The 19,273-nt window shown below is 39.1% G+C and overlaps 1 protein-coding gene across 10 annotated transcripts in view; it reads right to left on the minus strand.

The window, feature by feature from the left end:
* Positions 1–19,273, minus strand: part of ZNF197 (zinc finger protein 197) — a 49,655-nt gene that overhangs the window by 15,473 nt on the left and 14,909 nt on the right. For 2 of the 10 annotated variants that reach the window (XM_072784806.1, XM_072784811.1), the window contains exons 2-5: positions 4,781–5,258; positions 3,003–3,162; positions 2,535–2,644; positions 2,134–2,260 (exon numbers count right to left, since the gene is read on the minus strand). In XM_072784806.1, the coding sequence (XP_072640907.1) occupies positions 2,134–2,260; positions 2,535–2,644; positions 3,003–3,162; positions 4,781–5,179 (796 nt within the window). In that variant the 5' untranslated portion in view covers positions 5,180–5,258. Of the gene's footprint in view, positions 1–2,133; positions 2,261–2,534; positions 2,645–3,002; positions 3,163–4,780; positions 5,259–10,104; positions 10,187–11,209; positions 11,369–12,100; positions 12,272–12,828; positions 12,925–19,273 lie in introns of those variants that run through there. The other 8 variants (XM_072784814.1, XM_072784810.1, XM_072784808.1 and 5 more) reach the window with 8 other exon arrangements.

Genomic DNA, 19,273 nt, shown 5'->3' on the forward strand with positions numbered 1-19,273 from the left:
CTCCCTGCATGGAGCCTGCTTCTCCCTCTGCCTGTGTCTCTGCCTCTCTCGCTGTCTCTCTCATGAATAAATAAACAAAATCTTTAAAAACAATAAAAAATAAAAAGAGATTCTCTCTCTCTGCCCCTCCCCCTGCCGCTTGGACACTTTCCTGCTAAATAAAATCTTAACAATAAATGAATAATTAAAAATAATTTTACTGAAAAGAAGACCACAAAAGACCATAAAGTAAAATACTGCTAAGTTTAATACTACATAAAAAATTTCCTAAGGCTTAAAAATAACAATTCATAAATAACATTGAAATGCAAACAAATGGGAAAAACATATGCAATACTTGACAAAGGCTTGGCAGCTCTCATAAATAAAATTAATATGCAGAAAGGATATGAGTAAGAGTGAAATGACCAATAAACGTGAAAAGATTCTGACCACACTAATAATCAATGAAATGAAAAACAAATAATAGTATTTGCCACCTACCTAGCAGAGATTTAAAACACTAACCAAATCATAAGCATATATAAGGGAAATGGGCTTCCTTTTGCTCTGTTTATGGGAAAGTAAGTTAGTTGGTACATCACTGGGAGAAAGCAGTTTGGTAACGTGTTAAAATATAAAATCTGCAGAATGTTTGGCCCATTATCAGCACATCTGAGATAGTAAGAGATATTTTCTCATTAAGTATAAAAATATACAATATAAATTACTGTAGGTGATAAAATAATAAGGTTGCAACATACCAAAAAAATAATATTTTCATATATGTGCACCCTAGTCAATTAGAAAACTTCAGAAAATACTCCAATTCATGGGACACTTGGGTGGCTCAGCAGTTAAACATCTGCCTTCGGCTCAGAGCATGATCCTGGAGTTCTGGGGATTGAGTCCCACATCGGGCTCCCTGCAGGAAGCCTGCTTCTCCCTCTGCCCATATCTCTGCCCACCCCCTACCCTGTGTCTCTCGTGAATAAATAAAATCTTTAAAAAAAAAAGAAAGAAAATATTCCAATTCCAAAGATTCAACATAACCTGAAATATGCAAAATCCAGATGAAGACAATTTAAAAATAGGCCTGAAATATGAAAATAGCGCAGAACAAATGGAAAGGCATGTAATGTTTTTGAATAGAAATTCAGTATCAGATTAAAACACACACACACACACACACACACAAAAAGAAATTCAGTATCATAAAGCTGTCAACGTAAAGCATGATAGACAATGGAATACTATATAGCTACATAAACTGATGCTATGAATCTGTATTTCAGTCCAAATCAGATCAGTGCATTAGTTGATTCCTTAATTTTTAATGTATATTTGTCCAAACAAAATCTTACCTTTTTCTTCAAAGTCTAATAACACAAAGATACCTCCTTTATGGCCTTTCCTAACGTCAGGAATGCTACTGGTTGCTTTGTCCTCTTCATTTCCATCTCAAAAGGTTTATCACATTCTTATACTAATTATGTTACTCTGCCTTATTTATTCTTTCTATACTCATCAACCAAACCATGATAAGCTACTTAGGGGCAGACTCACATAATTTCCACAGCTGTCACCACATGAGAGATGTTTTCATGTTTGTTGCAAGCACAAATGGCTACTAAATATTTTTAAGTGTTCTGACTTTATTACTAGTCATAAAAATCTACCAGAAAATAAAGATATTACAACTTAAAAAAATCATATCAGCAGCAATTTAAAACAATGGGACTACACAGTACCAATAAAGACAGAAGAAAAGGAGTGTTCTTATGTACCTCTCCATGAGGACAGAGATCACCAAGGAAAGCAATTTGGCAGTATGACAGAAGAACCTTCTTAAAACAATTCAAACACTTAGGCCTAGTAACTCTGCTTCTAATAAAAATAATGAGAAATAAAGACTTTTAGGTATAGAGAAAGATGATTATTACAGAAATTATCCAGAATAAGGAAATGGCTGAATTACGGCACAATTATGTAGCCAACAAAAAGAAACTCATACAGGAAAAACTTGTGTGGGTTTAAGTTATATTTTCTTCTAATATTCTATGTTTTCCAAAACAAGTATATACTAATTTCATAGTCAGAAAACAAAGGCTGATGAATTAAAGGTAAGAATTGATGGGAAGAAAGAGTCCTTACCTAGGGAGGTCACATTTCCATAATTCTCCAACATCACATCCCAGTACAAGGCCCTCTGAATCGGGCCCAGACACTCCCATTCCTCTGAAGTGAAGCATACAGACACCTCCTCAAACATCACCAACTCCTGAAATAATAGGTATGTGTGAGATTATCTATGTCCAGGAGCTCCCCTAGCAAAAAGTTCCTTTCACATTCCTGGCAAAAGGACACATTATGAGGCCATGAAGTGAGCAAGGGCTATCAAGGAGACCCCACATAAAGTCTACCTTCCAATTGCATGGACTGTGATAGAGACAGGAACTAACTGGGCCCCAAACACTAGGATGACAGAGGATACCTAAGCCACAGTCTGGTAGTACAGGGAGGGCCTTAGGAATGAAAGAGAATGCAAATCTTACCTGGGGCTGGGCTGTTAGGAGCATGAGGGCCATTAACTGATTTCTTGGGTTCTCTTCCTGGGAAAGGGCAGAAGCTTCAGGGGCAGGAGAATCTGAGGAAGGAGAAAAAGCTGCATGTGAAATTACTGCTGTTCCTGACCACTACTCCAAGTATTGTTTCTTCTACAAACAGGGAATTCAGAAAGACCCAGAACTTCCAGAACTAGACAATGGTGGCCATAAAATGACTTACAAACCTTTTTCTGAGTGACCCCCAGGTACAGTACTGGAATAATAGAAGATTAGCAGTAAGAATGGATAAAAGGTCACAGGAATCCAGGAAAGGACAGACAGGGGAACAACAGAAAGAATTTGGTACCATAAGGGTTTCATATACAAGACAGGAAGAGAGGAAGAAACTAACTGTGAGTAGGAGGATGAGCCATAATAAAGACCCTGACAAAGTCCAAAGCCAGGATCGCTAAGTACCATGTTGAGCATCCTGGAGACTGAACACGAGTGAGTCAGTAAAAGGATTTTGGCAAATTTCAGTTGTTATGTGGCTGCCAGTGGGTACATGAAGAACTGCAGTTCCTGAAGTGCTCATCCCCTCCTGAAGAATGTCCCGGTCCTGAACAAGAACTGGAACCTGGGAATAAGCAAAACAAAATAAATAAGCTGACTCTTCTTGTACTTACAGAAAATAGACTCACCTGACAACTATGGACCTCTTTCTGCCCACAATCAAGAACTGTGAGATAAGAGACCCACCTCAAGTATGGAACATCAAAACAGCAATAAAGCTTTGCCTTGACAACAACGGAGCTGGCCCTGTAGCCCATTCATGGCACTGGTGGCCTTTCCCACTGAAACTGAACAAAATGATGGAAACAGAAGCCAGACCTGGGTGTGGGCTAAGGAGGGAAAGGGAAATTACAGTAATAATTAAGAGTATAGATTTTAGCCTCAGACCTGGTTTTAGATCAGACTTGGGTTCAATATACTCTTCTACTTATCTACCCCTTTATTATTCCTTCCTGCTTCAACAGAAGGAATACCAGAGTCTAGACACATGTTTGCTACTAGCTAAATGTCGGACATAAGGCAATCCAGCCTCCATTTATCTATCTCTCAAATAAGGATGGATTAGAGCTTTGTGAGGAACTATATAGCTCTAAAATTCTTCATTTTGAGGATGCCTGGGGGGCTCAGCAGCTGAGCATCTGCTGTCAGCTCAGGTTATGATCCTGGGGTCCTGGGATTGAGTTCCACATCGGGCTTCCTGCAGGAAGCCTGATTCTCCCTCTGCCTGTGTCTCTGCCTCTCTTTCTGAGTATCTCATGAATAAATAAAATCTCTTATAAATAAAATTCATTTTTATGATTAAAATAAACAAGCTCATCCTTGGTGCCTCTCCTAAGTTTGTTTCAGACTTCTTACATATAACGTTTCTAGTGGACTACAAACTGACAGAAAGAGATCTCATACACACACTGAGAAATATATTAAGATCCCAATTTAATGGTCAAGGATATAAAATCTTTCTAAAATTAAGTATCTCAACCCAATCCCTTGGCCCTAGGGCACACATGGGGAGGTCCTGCCAGATTTAGAGAGCTTTAGTCCTGTTTTCTCACTGCCTTTTATAATCAAGGCTTACCTCGTCACTCCTAACAGACTTATACAAATAATACATATGCTCCTGTTTAGGGGAACACTTATTTTTTTTTTAGGGGAACACTTAGAAACATTATGTTCTTCAGGTTTTTTTTTTTTTTTTAAAGATTTTATTTTATTATTTATTCATGATAGTCACAGAGAGAGAGAGAGAGAGAGAGAGGCAGAGACACAGGCAGAGGGAGAAGCAGGCTCCATGCACCGGGAGCCCGATGTGGGATTCGATCCCGGGTCTCCAGGATCGCGCCCTGGGCCAAAGGCAGGCGCCAAACCGCTGCGCCACCCAGGGATCCCTGTTCTTTAGGTTACTGAACCAAACTCAGCATTAGCAAGCATCACCAGATGAACAAAGTGCAGTCAATGCCTTTTTGCTAATTCTGAATTAGGAACAAGACACCAATCATAAATCCATTTCTCTGCAGATATTCTATGATCTGAAATAGCTCGTGAACCTGCTGTAATAAGCATTAGGGTTGCTAATGTGCTACTAATTATTTATGAAAATTATAGGATCAGCCTCCAGCCCAGCTCACCCTGCCTTAATTCTCTCCTTCCTTCCATCCCAAATCTCTCCCCTCCCCCTTTCTCACTTTTAATGCTGGTCCATCAAGGTCTTTCTGTAGCTCCTCTACCAAAGCCACGGCCTCCTCACAGCTCCCAGGGCGATGGATCTGCACCCAGGTCCGAATCTCCCCAGGAAGGATGCTCAGGAACTGCTCCAGGACCAGCAGCTCCAGGATCTGGGCCTTGGTACGTGCTTCTGGCCTCAGCCAACGACGACAGAGCTCCCGGAGCCGGCTCAGTGCTTCCTGGGGTCCAGATGTCTCATGATAACGTAACTGTCTAAAGTGCAGGTGGGAGGTCTCCCAAACAGAGGAGCTGCTTCCTTGGAAGCTGGTTCCCCATTTCCAGGTATCATCCTTCCCTTTAACAAGACCCTCTTGTCTCAGAGCACTGTGGGCCCAATTTTCTCTTGTCATTGCTGTCATTTAAGAAAGACTTCTCTCCAGGCCCTCTCAATCCTTGCTTGACTTCTTCCTTAAAGCTTGGAGAACATTATCTAGAAGACTTCAAGAAATCATTCATAAAGTTAACCCAAAGCAATAAATAACCAAGATTTCCAGACCCCAGTCAGTTTCCAGTGATGAAGAGAACCTCCCTAAATGCAAGGTTCTAGGTTTTAGGTATTGCCTACTCTGACAGAAGCCCCTGCCCAAAGCTCTAAGGACACAGATGCTCATGTTACCCAGATCACTGCTGTAACCAGACATGAAATCCCGTTAGTCTTTATTCACAGTGTCTCCTCCACATAATTATAATAAATCTTTTAACTACCACTCTAACAACAGGCATCCAGGCTTCTCCTGTGCAACCCTGAACAAGTTACTTCACTTTTGAGTCTCAGTTTCTTAACCTGCAGAACAGGGGTAATAATAAGTCCTATCTTACTGCCTTGTGAAAGAACTGGATATCTATATACAAGCTTTGAACAGTGCTTAGTATATGCACTCAAAGGTTAATTATTATCTTTCTATAACTCTTTTCTATGTTCTGTATGGTCAACAAGTAAGGTCTTAATCCTGATACACGAGACAAAACCCTAACACCCTCTCAATTGACAAAGAAAGGTTGAACTAAGTTAGCTTGAATATACATACTTTGAATTCTCTGAAAATTGTTCTTTGTGTTAATCAAAATATTTAGATAAATTTAGGGCAGCCCGGGTGGCTCAGTGGTTTAGCGCTGGCTTCAGCACAGGGAGTGATCCCGGAGTTCTGGGATTGAGTCCCATGTCGGGCTCTCTGCATGGAGCCTGCTTCTCTCCCTCTGCCTGTGTCTCTGTCTCTTTCTCTCTCTCATGAATAAAAAATAAAAATAAAAAAAAATTAGATAAATTTGACTTTTAATATATAAAACTTAGGCTTGTGGCTCTCTAAAATCTTTTTTAGGAATAATATTTATTTTTCTAATTACAAAACATAAAATTAATAAAATCAGGAAAAACATACAAAACCAGAGAATAATCATTACTATTGTTCTGTACTATGTTCTGATCATTTTGGATCACAAGATAGATTGGAACCAATAGTACAGCTCTGTACCTTGACATGTTGTCTTTTAACTGTAATATTATATAGTCTTCATCACTATTTTAAGAGCATATGAGCCCATTCATTACTTAGGTAGTCCCTTGTTATTAGATATTTAAATTATTTATAATTTCCTCCTATTATATAAATTAGGCCACAATGACTATCTTTGCTAATGAATTTTTGGTTACATCTCTGCTTATTTTTTCAGGAAAAATTCCCAGAAAAAAAAAAAAATTGTTGGGCTGGAAGGTACAAATAGTTATTTTATTTTATTTTATTTTATTTTATTTTATTTTATTTTATTTTATTTTATTTTTTTAGATTTATTTATTTATTTATTCATGAGAGAGACAGAAAGAAAGGCAGAGACACTGGCAGAGGGAGAAGCAGGTTCTGTGCAGGGAGCCCGACATGGGACTTGATTCCGGGTCTCCGGGATCAGGGTCCGGGTTGAAAGTGGCGCCAAACCGCTGAGCCACCCAGGCTGCCCCATGGAAGGTACAAATAGTTTTAACCTTTTGAGATTATAACAGTTATGTCACTGTCCATGACATATGAAAGCACCTTCACTAATTTAACACTTGGACTTTTCCGGAGCAATGTATATAGCTAGTAGAGGAGGCAGAAATGTAAACACAATTTCAATATAATATACAAATAAAATTAATAGGTCATACAAGCACAGTAAGAATTCATAGAAGGTTATTTTGGATTAGACTCTAAAGAAAAATAAAAAGACCATTGGGCTATTAGGCAAGCCATTTCAGGACGAAAGAACTGTATTTTCAAAAGTATGGGAATGACAGCACACACAGCTCTATTAGAAATGTGCTTTAAAAAAAAAAAAAAAAAAGGAAGAAAAAAAAAGAGAGAAAGAGAAAGAAAAAAGCTCTGTAAACCAGAGAAAGGAAGTAAACTCTGGAGGTAAGGCCATAGGAGTAGAGTCAAGAGATAAACAGAAGTCAAATTCTAAAAGCTCTCAAGAGGCAGTGGAAGAGGGTGGTCAGGTACTGTTTGTGATAAGCAACCAGTAAAGAGATTTTATTTTATATTTGTCCTTGTTATGTTTTTAAGCAGGTAATATTAGTTCGAAGTTTAAAATTGGGATGCAAAAAAAAAAAAATTGGGATGCGGGGTGGCTCAGTCGGTTGGTTAAGCATCTGCCTTCAGCTCAGGTCATGATCTCAGGGTCCGGGGATGGAGCCCCATGTCAAACTTGAGTCTGCTTCTCCCTCTCCCTCTGGTCCTCCCCCAACTCCTGCTCTCTAATAAATAAAATCTTTAAAGAAAAAAGAAAAATTATAAAATGCATACTGTGTAAAGTTTCCCTCTCCCCATTAGTTTCTTACTATCTTTCCAACTATTTATGTTTACACAATTAAGTATAATATGTATTGCTTTGTATCTTTTCCACCCCCATAAATGGTAGAACACCATGAATCCCATATTGCGTCTTTTTTTCCTCAGCACTCTATCTTAGGGCTGTCTGGCTGGGTCAGTCAGTGCAGCATGTGACTCTTGATTGTCACAGTTGTGAATTTGAGCCCCATACTGAGTGTAGAGATTATTTAAAAATCAAATCATAAAAAAAAAAAAAATGTATCTTAGAGATTTTTCCTGTCACACATAACCCCTTTTTACTGTAGTATAATTTATTTACCTACTCCATCATAGATGGGCAGGTAAATCTCATCTTTTCTTATTAAAAACAATATTATCATGAAAAACCTTGAGCATACATCAATTAGCATGTGTGCAGGCATATACATGAAAAGTTCCTCAAAGAATTGCTGGATCAAATTTATATGATTATATATATACACACACATAAATATTTTATATATACATACACACATATATATATGTATGTGTATATATATACGTATTAGATTTGATACAGCATGTGTACATGAGCAGGGGGAGGGGCAGAGAGGAGATACTGAAGCTGACTCTCCACTTAGCAGAAAACCTGACATGGGGCTCAAACATAGTACCCTGAGATCATGACTTTAGCAGAAATCAGATGCCCAGCTGACGGAGCCACCCAGATGCCCCATGACTTTATAATTTTGATATTGCCTAATTACTCCTTCTTTGGGCCTGGATGAATTTACAATTTACACTCCAAGAATGAGCAGTATGGGAGTGCCTTTCTCCTTACTCCTTCACCAAATCTAACTTGGATTTTGAGTGAATGAGAGTATTTTTATGAGTCATTTATATTTTATTTTCTGTTAACTATTCATATCTTTTGCTCATGTTTCTATTGGAATGTTTGGTCTTGTTAATGTGTAACTCTTTACATTATAAGAAAATTAGTCCTTTGTTACAATGGGACGTGGCAAATTTTTTCCTTTTGTCATGTCTCTGCCATGTATCTCATGTGATTTTATCTTATCTGTATTTGTCTTGCCATGCAACCAATCTCTTTCTAATGGCTCTAGGTTTTGTGTCACAGTTAGAAAGGCCTTTCTAACTCTAGGCATGAATTAAGTATTAACTAACAGGGTCAAAAATCTATATGGGCGGGATGATGGGAGAGGGAAGACTGGATCTCAGGAAGGCCAGGAAAGTTTTTACAGCGGTCTAAACAAATGATTAAGTTCTAAACTAAGTAGCAATAGGAATAAAATAATTGAGAAAACCTGAGGAATTCTTCGTAATTGATCTGGGGACTACAGAAAGAACTTTCAAAAAGGATTTCTATCCCATGTTCACAGACAGAAAGATTCAATATTGCCAAAGTGCCAGTTCTTTCCTATTTATAGTTCAACGCAATTTCCATTACAATATCAAGTTATTTTGTGGATACCGACAAACTCACTCTTAAGTTTATATGAGGAAAAAGACCCAGAATAGTCAACATGACATTGAAGGAGAATAAAAAAGTTAAAAAGGACTGATACCACACAACATAAAGAATTATGATAAAACTATAGTAATTAAGATAGTGTGGTATTGGTGAAATAATATACAAATTAATGAAACAGAATAGAGAGCCCAGAAACAAATCCACGTAAATATAGCAACTGTTACTGATAAAGGAGCAAAGGCAATACAGTGGAACAAAGAGAGTCTTTTTGACAAATAGTGCCAAGACACTATAACTGGACATCCACATGCAAAATAACAAAAAACAAAACAAAAACTAGACACAAACCTTCCACCCTTCACAAAAATTAAATCAAAATGGGTCTCAATGTGAAATGCAAAACTATAAAACTCGTAAAAGATAACAAGGGAAAACCTAAATGATCTTGGGTATGGTGGTAACTTTTTAGATACAACACAAAGATGTAATTCATGAAGAAAAAAAAACAGTAAGATGGACTTTGATAGAATTTTAAAAATTCTGCTGTGTGAAAAACACTGTTCAGAGCTTGAGAAGGCAAGCCACAAGCTGAGAAAAATATTTGCAAAAGACATGCATGTCTGATAAAGGACTGTTATCCTTTGTGTACTTCATATGCAAAGAACTCTTAAAACTCAACAATAAGAAAACAACTCAATTTAAAAATAGCCCAAAGACTTTAAGACACCTCACCGTGGACGCCTGGGTGGCTCTGTGGTTGAGTGTCTGTCTTTGGATCAGGTCATGATCCTGGGGTCCTGCATCAGGCTTCATGTGGGGAACCGGGTTCTCCCTCTGCCTGTGTTTCTGCCTGTGTCTTTCACAAGTAAATCAATACAAATCTTAAAAAACAAAAAAACAGACACCTTACCAAAAAAGATGTACAGGTTCTAAACAAGAACATGAAGAGATGGTTCACATCACGTCATCAGGGAAATGCAAGTTAAAACAACAAGGTATTGCCACACACCTATTAAGATGGCCAAAATCCAGAAGACTGACAATTCCAAATGCTGGTGAGGATGTGAAGCAACAGGAACTCTCATTCATTACTGGTGGAAATGCAAAATGGTACAGCGAACTTTGGAAGATAGGTCGGCATTTCTTGCAAAACTAAACAACTCTTTTCCACACAATCTAGCAATTGTGCTCCTTGGTATTTATTAAAAGGTCAAGAACAAATGTCCATACAAAATCTGCACACAGATGTTTATAGCAGCATTATGCATTAACTGTCAAAATACAGAGCCAACCAAACCAACCTAAAGACTTTTTAAGGCCAAACAACATCCATTCTAAAGTAATAGTTTCCAAACACTAGTTCGTTATAAAGATTTAATCTGGCAAATTGTAAAATGAAAAATACAGTAATTGTACATAATCACTGACAGAAGTTTGCAATAACCTTTCTTGCAAAGAATGGCTTTCATTCTGAGTTTACGGTGCCAGGACTTAGCATTAAAATATGCTCCCTTGGGGCACCTGGGTGGCTCATGGCTCAGATGGTTGAGTGTCGGCCTCAGGCTCAGGTCCAGATCTCCAGGCGCTGGGCTCCAGCTCCAAGTCCCACGCCCTACTCAGCGGGGGTCGGCTCCCCCCCGCCCCCCCCCCCGCCTCAGCCTCCCTGCTTGTGCTGTCTCTCTCAAATGAATAAAAAATAATACTCCCTTAAGTAATGGTGGTATGAGTGATCTAAGTTTGCTTCTTAAATATCATGCAAAATTAAAAGATGGAAATTATTCCATCCCTACGATAAGAAGTCCCCAGGAGTCTGGTTGTCATCGCTCTAGGAATGTCTCAAGCTGTAAGTCTCAGAGAAGACTGAAGAAAAGCAGAAAGGCCTGGCTCCCGAGGCAGCTTTCCTCCACGCCTGACTCCAGCAGCACACACACACACAGCGCGGCTCTGAGGCGCCGCCTTCACTACCTGCCCCAAGCCAGCACCTGCCCAGGTCAGGGCCAGGGCGTCTACCCAACACCAAGCTGGCGGGGACCGCGCCGGGAGTCAGCACCGCCCGAGGGAGCTTCAGGCCGCCCTCCGCGCCACCCCACCCGACCCGAGCCCACCGCGCTCACCGGGAATTCCCACTGTGCCTCTGGCTCTGGGCACTGCCGCCCGGGCGCTGGGACGCCGACAGAGGACACAAAAACCCCACGCGAAGGCAGCCGCGGTTCCGAGCAATGGCCGACCTGCAGGCACCGCGACTTCCGGCGGCCGCCGCCACTTCCGGCGGTTACCAGCCCCGCCCCGCTCCCCTGCTCTCTGCGAAGCCTCGTCTCTATGGTTCCTTGTTTTGGCCTGAGGAGGCGGGAGTGGCCGAGCTTCTGAGCCCTGGGGTTTTCCTCCTCCCAACAAAGGGGTGGGAGCTGTGGCACTCCAGACTTGGGAGGATGCAAAGGTGACTAACATGGCCCGGGCCCTCAGGACGCTGAATTACCTCCTAAATGAGTTGGACCTACTATCTTCACCTGTACCACCTGGACTTCTATATAGAGGGTCGTGGCTCTTGAGGACACTGCTTTGAAGAGGCCCAAAGGCGGTGGTCCTGAAATCAGTCTAGTATTTCCTAGCCTTAGAAGTGGCTGGGAATGGGATCCCTAGGTGGCTCAGCGGTTTAGCGCCTGCCTTTGGCCCTGGGGTCCTGGGATTGAGTTCCACATCGGTTCCCTGCATGGAGCCTACATCTCCCTCTGCCTGTCTCTCATGAATAAATAAATAAAATCTTAAAAAAAAAAAAAAAAAGTGGCTGGGAAGCAGAGCAAAATGTAACTGAGGCCTTTCATATTCCAACACATTGTGCAGATACTTTTCTTTTGGGTACTGGAAAATAATGGAAGTCGTTACTACACAGATGAAGGGATTATTTCTAAACACTAAATTCTTTGAGTCAAATATTAAAAGCAGCTTTTGCTTGTTACCAGAAGAAGATGCCATCTGTGCTCTCTACCACAGTCATCTCTGCCTACCTGTGATTTTTGTGCAACTCTTGAGGAATGGTTCTATCCATCCTGACAGCCTTCCATCTCTAGTGTGCATTGTGACATCTCAGTCTGTTTTGCCTCTGGGCTTGCTCTGCCAGCCCTGTCTCAGGAACTGCCTGGAAGACGTGGGTGAGAATAACAGCCTCAAGGGCAACCCTAAAAGAATGACAAATAGCAATTAGTGCATAAATGCCCAAGCTTCCTGTGCTTTGACAGCAAATTCTCAGCTCTGTCCTACGTGATTCTTAGGGGGCCCCAAGTGACATTGAGCCTTAGTTGCTCACAGTGGAACCACTCAATAACTCACACTTTATCGGCTTTTCCTCTGTTGCCCATCTTAGTCTTCCTGCTCCCTCCCTTCTGCTTCTTGGGATCACCTCCCAAATAACCTATCTACCCCTAAGTCCTTGTGGCATTAGGCTCTGCTTTTGGAGAAACCTAAACTTACAATCAACATCCTAGATTCAAATAAGAGTGTGTCCTTCCACAATGCCCAATTTTGTGAACGCCCCTGTATCAGTCTGATTGGAGACTAATTATTTTGTTCCAGAGGATCCAGGAGCCAATTCTTTAACTTCAAAGTTAGACAGGACTTTACACAGCGACACATATTAGCAAGCTTTATTAACACATCTCATCCTCCTGAATGATACAGTAATGAGGAAAAGGAAGCATCCCTGGTCAAAGAGGGGTCTATGGTTAAAATTTCTTACCATTATGAGAAGTGATCCAAGCCCAACCAGTCAGAAGACACTGTGAGAAACAGGTTCTTGTGGAGAATGCACCCCCATGAATAGCAGTCTGGGAGCCTCAACAACAAAAATAAATGAATCTTTAGGCCAGTGTTCCACTGTGAATGTAACTTAGTTGCTCCATATATGTTGGTTTTCTCTCTACTTTTCTCACTGCTGCTCAACTGTGAAAAATCTTCTGTCCCTCAAATAAGTTCTTTATTTCAGTTTCTGTTCAAATAAATCATACTTTATTTGCTGTGGCTCCTAACGGCTTAGCTTCTTTCCATACATCATTTCATCTTCAGTTCCTACTTTTTTTTTTAAAGATTTTATTTATTTATTCATGAGAGACAGAGAAAGGGGGAGAGAGAGAGAGAGAGAGGCAGAGACACAGGCAGAAGGAGACACAGGCTCCACACAGGGAGCTTGATATGGGACTCGATCCGGGGTCTCCAGGATCACGCCCTGGGCTGAAGGCAGGCGCCAAACTGCTGAGCCACCCAGGCTGCCCTCAGTTCCTACTTTTAACTTTCTTATTTTTGTTCTACTTCTGATTCAGAATTTCCAGAGAGAGGTATTCCAGTTGGCTCAGTCATTAAACATCTGTTTGGGCAGAGTTTCCCCCCCCCCCAACCCCTGCCACACACACACAAGTCATAGCAGAAGCTGATAATTAGCCTAGAGATAAGTTATACATGGATCTAGTGCCTGGCTCTGGTCCTATCACCTGTGGTTCATTATGGAATAAGTAGGGTCACTTGACAAAAAGTATGGTTACCCCAGCTTCCCCTCAGCCAAAACTGGATCAGGAAAGCCTTCTGGAAGAGGCGTTTAGGCAAGGTAGATTCTGTGATTGACTAGACAAGGACAGTAATCAACTACGGAGAAGGTGGGCTTAACAGTCAAGGATTCAGATATCTTCAACTTCTCACATACTAAAATGCAAAACAGTATGTGGCCCTGGTTAAAATTTGATGAAAGGAATCAACATTTTCATGTTTCACAACCATTACCATGATTACTCTGTAATCTCCCATATTTGACTTGAGGTGCTTGCTACCTCTTTGTCTCCCCAACATCTTCTGTGAGAGCCGTGGTACTATATGATGTCATGGTTGGAAAGGACCTTAGAGTTAATCATTTTACTAAGGAGATTACTTCTGTAAGATCACACACCACAACCTTGTCTCTTGCTTTTCAGTTGCCCTTCTAACTTGACTGTGACGGTTCAACATTTGTCTGTCCTGATCTCTCTTCTACTCCCCTGAATTGATCAACTTTCCCTTTTCTATTTTTTTCTGTCCCTGAAGAAAAAAAAATGAGCTCTTTCCAATTTTCCCTCTTGTTCTCAATGTGTCACTTCATTCCTTACCAATAATGTGAAGGTTTTTGTTTTTGTTTAGAAGTATAGGTTTCTTGATGATTCTGTTTCCACCACAGGACAAAAAGTAGCCTTTTGGCAGCAGATGAGAACTGGATGCAGAGTTCACAGTTGGCTCCAAAGAAGGAAATTTTTAAAAGATCAGAATCATCTAATGGTACATCAGGAGGACTCTGTGAGATGGTTCCTGGGGGAAGCAGCTAGATGCCCATAAAGATATTCTAGAGAAACTAGAAGCCAACTCTCACATTAAGAAGGAAGTAGACTGGAAAGTGATTCTTGGAAGTAATGGACAAAGAATCTTAAGAACACAAAAATATGGATTTGCTGAATATAAAGAACCTTGGGAACATCCTAATATTCCTTCTGAGCATCAAGGAGTTCTGAACTCTATGTGGTGAATGTGGCAAATCTATTAAGCAGAACTCACCCCTTAAGTGGGCATTAGACAATCCACAATGAAAAGAAACTATGAATGTAATAAGTGTGGTAAAATTATCAGGCAGAAATTTCCATCCAATGTATTTTTTATCTCAGACATTGTAATTTTCATGTCCAGAAGTTCAGTTTGGGTCTTTTTAATTTCTTCTATGTCTGAAAGTTCTATCTTTCCTCTAGATTTTTGATTATGTGATTTATAGTTATAACCGTTTTTAATATGCTTGATGGTTGATTCTAATACCTGTATCAGTTCCGGGTCAGTTTTGACGGATTGATTTTTGTGTGTCTGTAAATACAGGTTGTATTTCCTGTTTGTTGCATGCCTGGTAATAAGTGTATGCTATATATTTTGAATTTTATTTTGTTGAGGGATGGGTATATTTTGTTCCTATAAATATTCTTGAGGGTTTTTTTGTTTTGTTTTGTTTTTTAGAGAGTGTTGCAGTTAAGTTGCATTATGATCAGAGAACATACTTTATTATTTCAATCCTTTTAAAAGTATTGACATTCGTTTTATGGCCTAGTATATGGTCTATCCTGGAGAATGTTCTGTGTGAACTTGAGAGAAATGTATATTATGCTGTCCTTAGATGGAGTGTCCTAAAGTTGTATGTTAAGTCTCTTTGCATAAAGTGTTCAAGTCCTCCATTTCCTTGTTGATCTTCCCTGATTTTTCTTTTTATTTAAATTCATTTTGCCAACATATATCATTAGTTTTAGTAATGTATTAGTATTTAATAATTCATCAGTTGCATCTAACACCCAGTGCTCATCACATCACGTGCCCTCCTTAATGCCCATCATCCATTTACCCCATCCCCCAACCTGCTCCCCTTCAGCAACCCGCAGTTGGTTTCCCAGAGTTAAGAGTCTCACATGGTTTGTCTCCTTCTCTGATTTTTCCCCATTCAGTTTTCCCTCCCTCCCTATGTTCCTGTACACTATACACTATTTCTTATAGTCCACATATGAATGAAACCATAGAATTCTCTTTTTCTGATCAATTTATTTATACTTAGCATAATACCTGCAGTTCCATCTATTCCTGAAAATAAGGTTTCCAACTAATTAAAGTGTCTATTTCTTTTTTCGTTCCTATCAGTTTTTCCTTCATATATTTTGGCAGTCTTTTATTAGATGCATATATAATTATCTTCCTGATGGATTAACTCATCTCATTTTATATCATTATGAGATGTGCCTCTTCATCTTTAATGACCTTTTTCCTGTTGCAAAGTCTATTTTGTCTGTTATTAGTACAGCCATTCCAGTTTTCTTATGATTGCTCTTTGCATGATAGATCTTTTTCTATCCTTTCACATTTAATCTATTTGTATCTTTGAAACTAAAGTGGGTCTCCTATAGAAATATATACATATATTGTTTCTTTATCCAGTCTAATTTCTCTCCTTTTTTATTTGATTGCTTAACCCATTCATAGTCAATGTCATTATTGGTGTGTACTCTATTTATCCAAGGGATACAAAAATAGTGCTTTGAAGGGGCATATGCACCCCAATGTTTATAACAGCAACGTTCACAATAGCCAAAATATGGAAAAAGTACATCAATAGATGAATGGATAAGAAGTGTATTACGTATATATACAATGGAACATTACATCAAAAAGAATGAAATCTTGCCATTTGCAACACTGTGGATTGAACTAGAGAGTATTATGCTAAGCAAAACAAGTTAGTCAGAAAACAAATACCATATGATTTCACTCATATGTGGAATATCAGAAACAAAACAGATGAATATAGGGGAAGGGAAGGAAAAATAAAAACAGAGAGGGAGGCAAACCATAAGAGCCTCTTAACTGTAAACAAACTGAGGGTTGCTGGAAGGGAGTGGGGTAGAGGGATGGGGTAACTAGGTGATGGGCATTAAGGAGCGCACTTGATGTCATGAGCAACTGGGTGTTATATGCAACTGATGAATCACTGTATTCTACTCCTGAAACTACTAGTACACTATAAGTAAATTGAATTTAAATTTAAAAAAAGTAATGTTATTATTGGTATAGTTTGATTTATATTTTCCATTTTACTTTTTATTTTTCATACATCTCATGTCTTGTTTCTCTTATCTTCCTTCTTTTGCATTAAGTGAATATTCTAGTATGTTAATTCCCTTAATGATTTTTTTCATTGCAATTTTTACATTATTACTTAGTGGCTGTTCTTTATATCTTAAGCTATGAGAATCTACTTCAGATTTACAGTAACTTCCAGTGAGATACAGAACTGCTGCCTGCATAGCTCTATTTCCTTCCCCCTCTTTGTGCTATTATTATCATAATTATTATTTTATGTAATTTTATGTCTTTTAAAGAAGCAGAAAGACAAGAAGTTCATCTTATGGACCCACCCAGGGTTGGTGAGTACAGTTTAAATGACAAGTCCACTCTGAACATTGCAATCTCTCTAAGCCTTTTTTTTTTTTTTAAGATTTCATTTATTTCATGAGAGACACAAAGAGGCAGAGGCAGAGGGAGAAGCAGGCTCCCTTCGGGGACCTCGGTGCAGGACTGAATCCCAGGACCCTAGGATCATCAACTGAGCCAATATTTGTATTTTGGCAGACATTCAACCACTGAACCACCCAGGTATCCCTCTCTAAGCCTTTAAATTCCTTCCTCCAAATTAAAGGGAGATTGGGCATTTCCATTTCATTCACAGGGGACTATCTTTGGTTTGTGTTTCAGCCAGTCAACCAAACTATTGGAACCCTTCCTAACTCCAGGAGTTTCCCAATTCAAATGCTAATCTCTTCTGGAAATAACCTCACACATACCCAGAAACAATATCTTAACTATCTGGCATCTCTTAGCCCAGACAAGTTCAAAATAGTTAACCATCACACAATTTATCCCTTTAATTGGTGTAAGAATCTCATCTAATTGATATCATCTTTTTCAATCCTGATACAGGTACTTTGAGTCTCCTCTTTAGTTAATCTTGCTGGAGGTTTATCAAATTTATTGATTTTTAAAAAATAATCATTTTGGCTTTCATTGATTTTCTCTATAGATTTCCTGTTTTTAAGTTTTCCACTCTGACCTTATTATTTCATTTCTTCTTACTTTGATTCTAATTTGCTCTTATTCTAGTTGCTTAACCTTTCCTCTTTCCTAATACACATTTAGTGCTATAATGTCCCTCTACTGCTTTAACAATGTTCCATAAATTTTGATGTTTTTTTTTTTTCTGAGTCAATTCAAAATGCTTTCTATATATATTTCTTAATTTCATCTTTGGAGTCAAGATTTCATTTGTGTAATTTAGTTTCAAATAGTTGAGGATTTATAGGGATCTTTCTGTTACCAATTCTAATTGAATTCCATGGTGGTATGTTCTGTTGTTGCTGGCTAGTGTTAAATGTCTATTGGTCAAGTTGGTTGGTAGTATTGCTCAGATCTGTATCTTTGTTTTCTATATATTCTATCATTTGAGAAAGATGTATTGAAATCTGCTATGTACGTGGGCTTGTCTATTTCTCCTTACAGTTCTATCAGTTTTTACTCTGTGTATTTTAAAACTGCTTTTAAATATATCAATGTTTAAGATCAGGTACTCTTGATGAATTGACCCCTTTTCATTAGGAAATGACCTGTTTGTGTATAAAACATATATTTTATTAACTCAGTATGATAGCATGGAAAAAACTAACTTCATTAACTTCTTTTGGATTTACTTGGAATAACTTTATGAGCCCTTTAAGTTTTTTCTTTAATAAATTTATTTTTTATTGCTGTTCAATTTGCCAACATATAGAATAACACCCAGTGCTCATCCCATCAAGTGCCCCCCTCAGTGCCCATCATCCAGTCACCCCCACCCCCCGCCCACCTCCCCTCCCACCACCCCTAGTTCGTTTCCCAGAGTTAGGAGTATGAGCACTTTAGATACTGTAAACTTTCCATTATCAAATAGCTTTTTAAAATATATAATTACACATATGTTCATAGCATACATAAGATGGAATTTTGTTTTCATAAGATGGAATTAAGCTGCAATCAGTCGTATTTATTTTTCTTTTTTAAACTTTTTTTTGGGGAAAATAACAGGAAATTAAAAAGTACGGTGAATTCCTATGTATCTTTCACCCAGCTTCGTCCAATGGTCACATCTTGCATAACTAGAGCACAATATCTATCAATTCAACCAGGAAATTGAATGGTACAATCCACAGAGCTTATTCAGGTTCACCAACTTTGGATATGCTAATTGGTGGGTATATAATTCTATGCAATTTTATCTTTTTATTAATAACTAAAACTTTTTTTTTAAGATTCTATTTATTCACTCATGAGAGACCTACAGAGAGAAGCAGAGACATGGGCAGAGGGAGAAACAGGCTCCATGCAGGGAGCCCGATGCGGGACTCAATCCCAGGTCCCCAGGATCACAACCTGAATGGAAGGCAGAGGCTAAACCAGTGAGCCACCCGGGTGTCCCTGTTTTGTTATTTTTTTTTTAATTTTTATTTATTTATGATAGTCACACACACACACAGAGAGAGAGAGAGAGAGAGAGAGGCAGAGGGAAAAGCAGGCTCCATGCACTGGGAGCCCGACGTGGGACTCGATCCCGAATC

Source organism: Canis lupus, chromosome 19 (genome assembly GCF_048164855.1).
Source record: "Canis lupus baileyi chromosome 19, mCanLup2.hap1, whole genome shotgun sequence".
In the NCBI taxonomy this organism is placed as follows: Eukaryota; Metazoa; Chordata; class Mammalia; order Carnivora; family Canidae; genus Canis; species Canis lupus.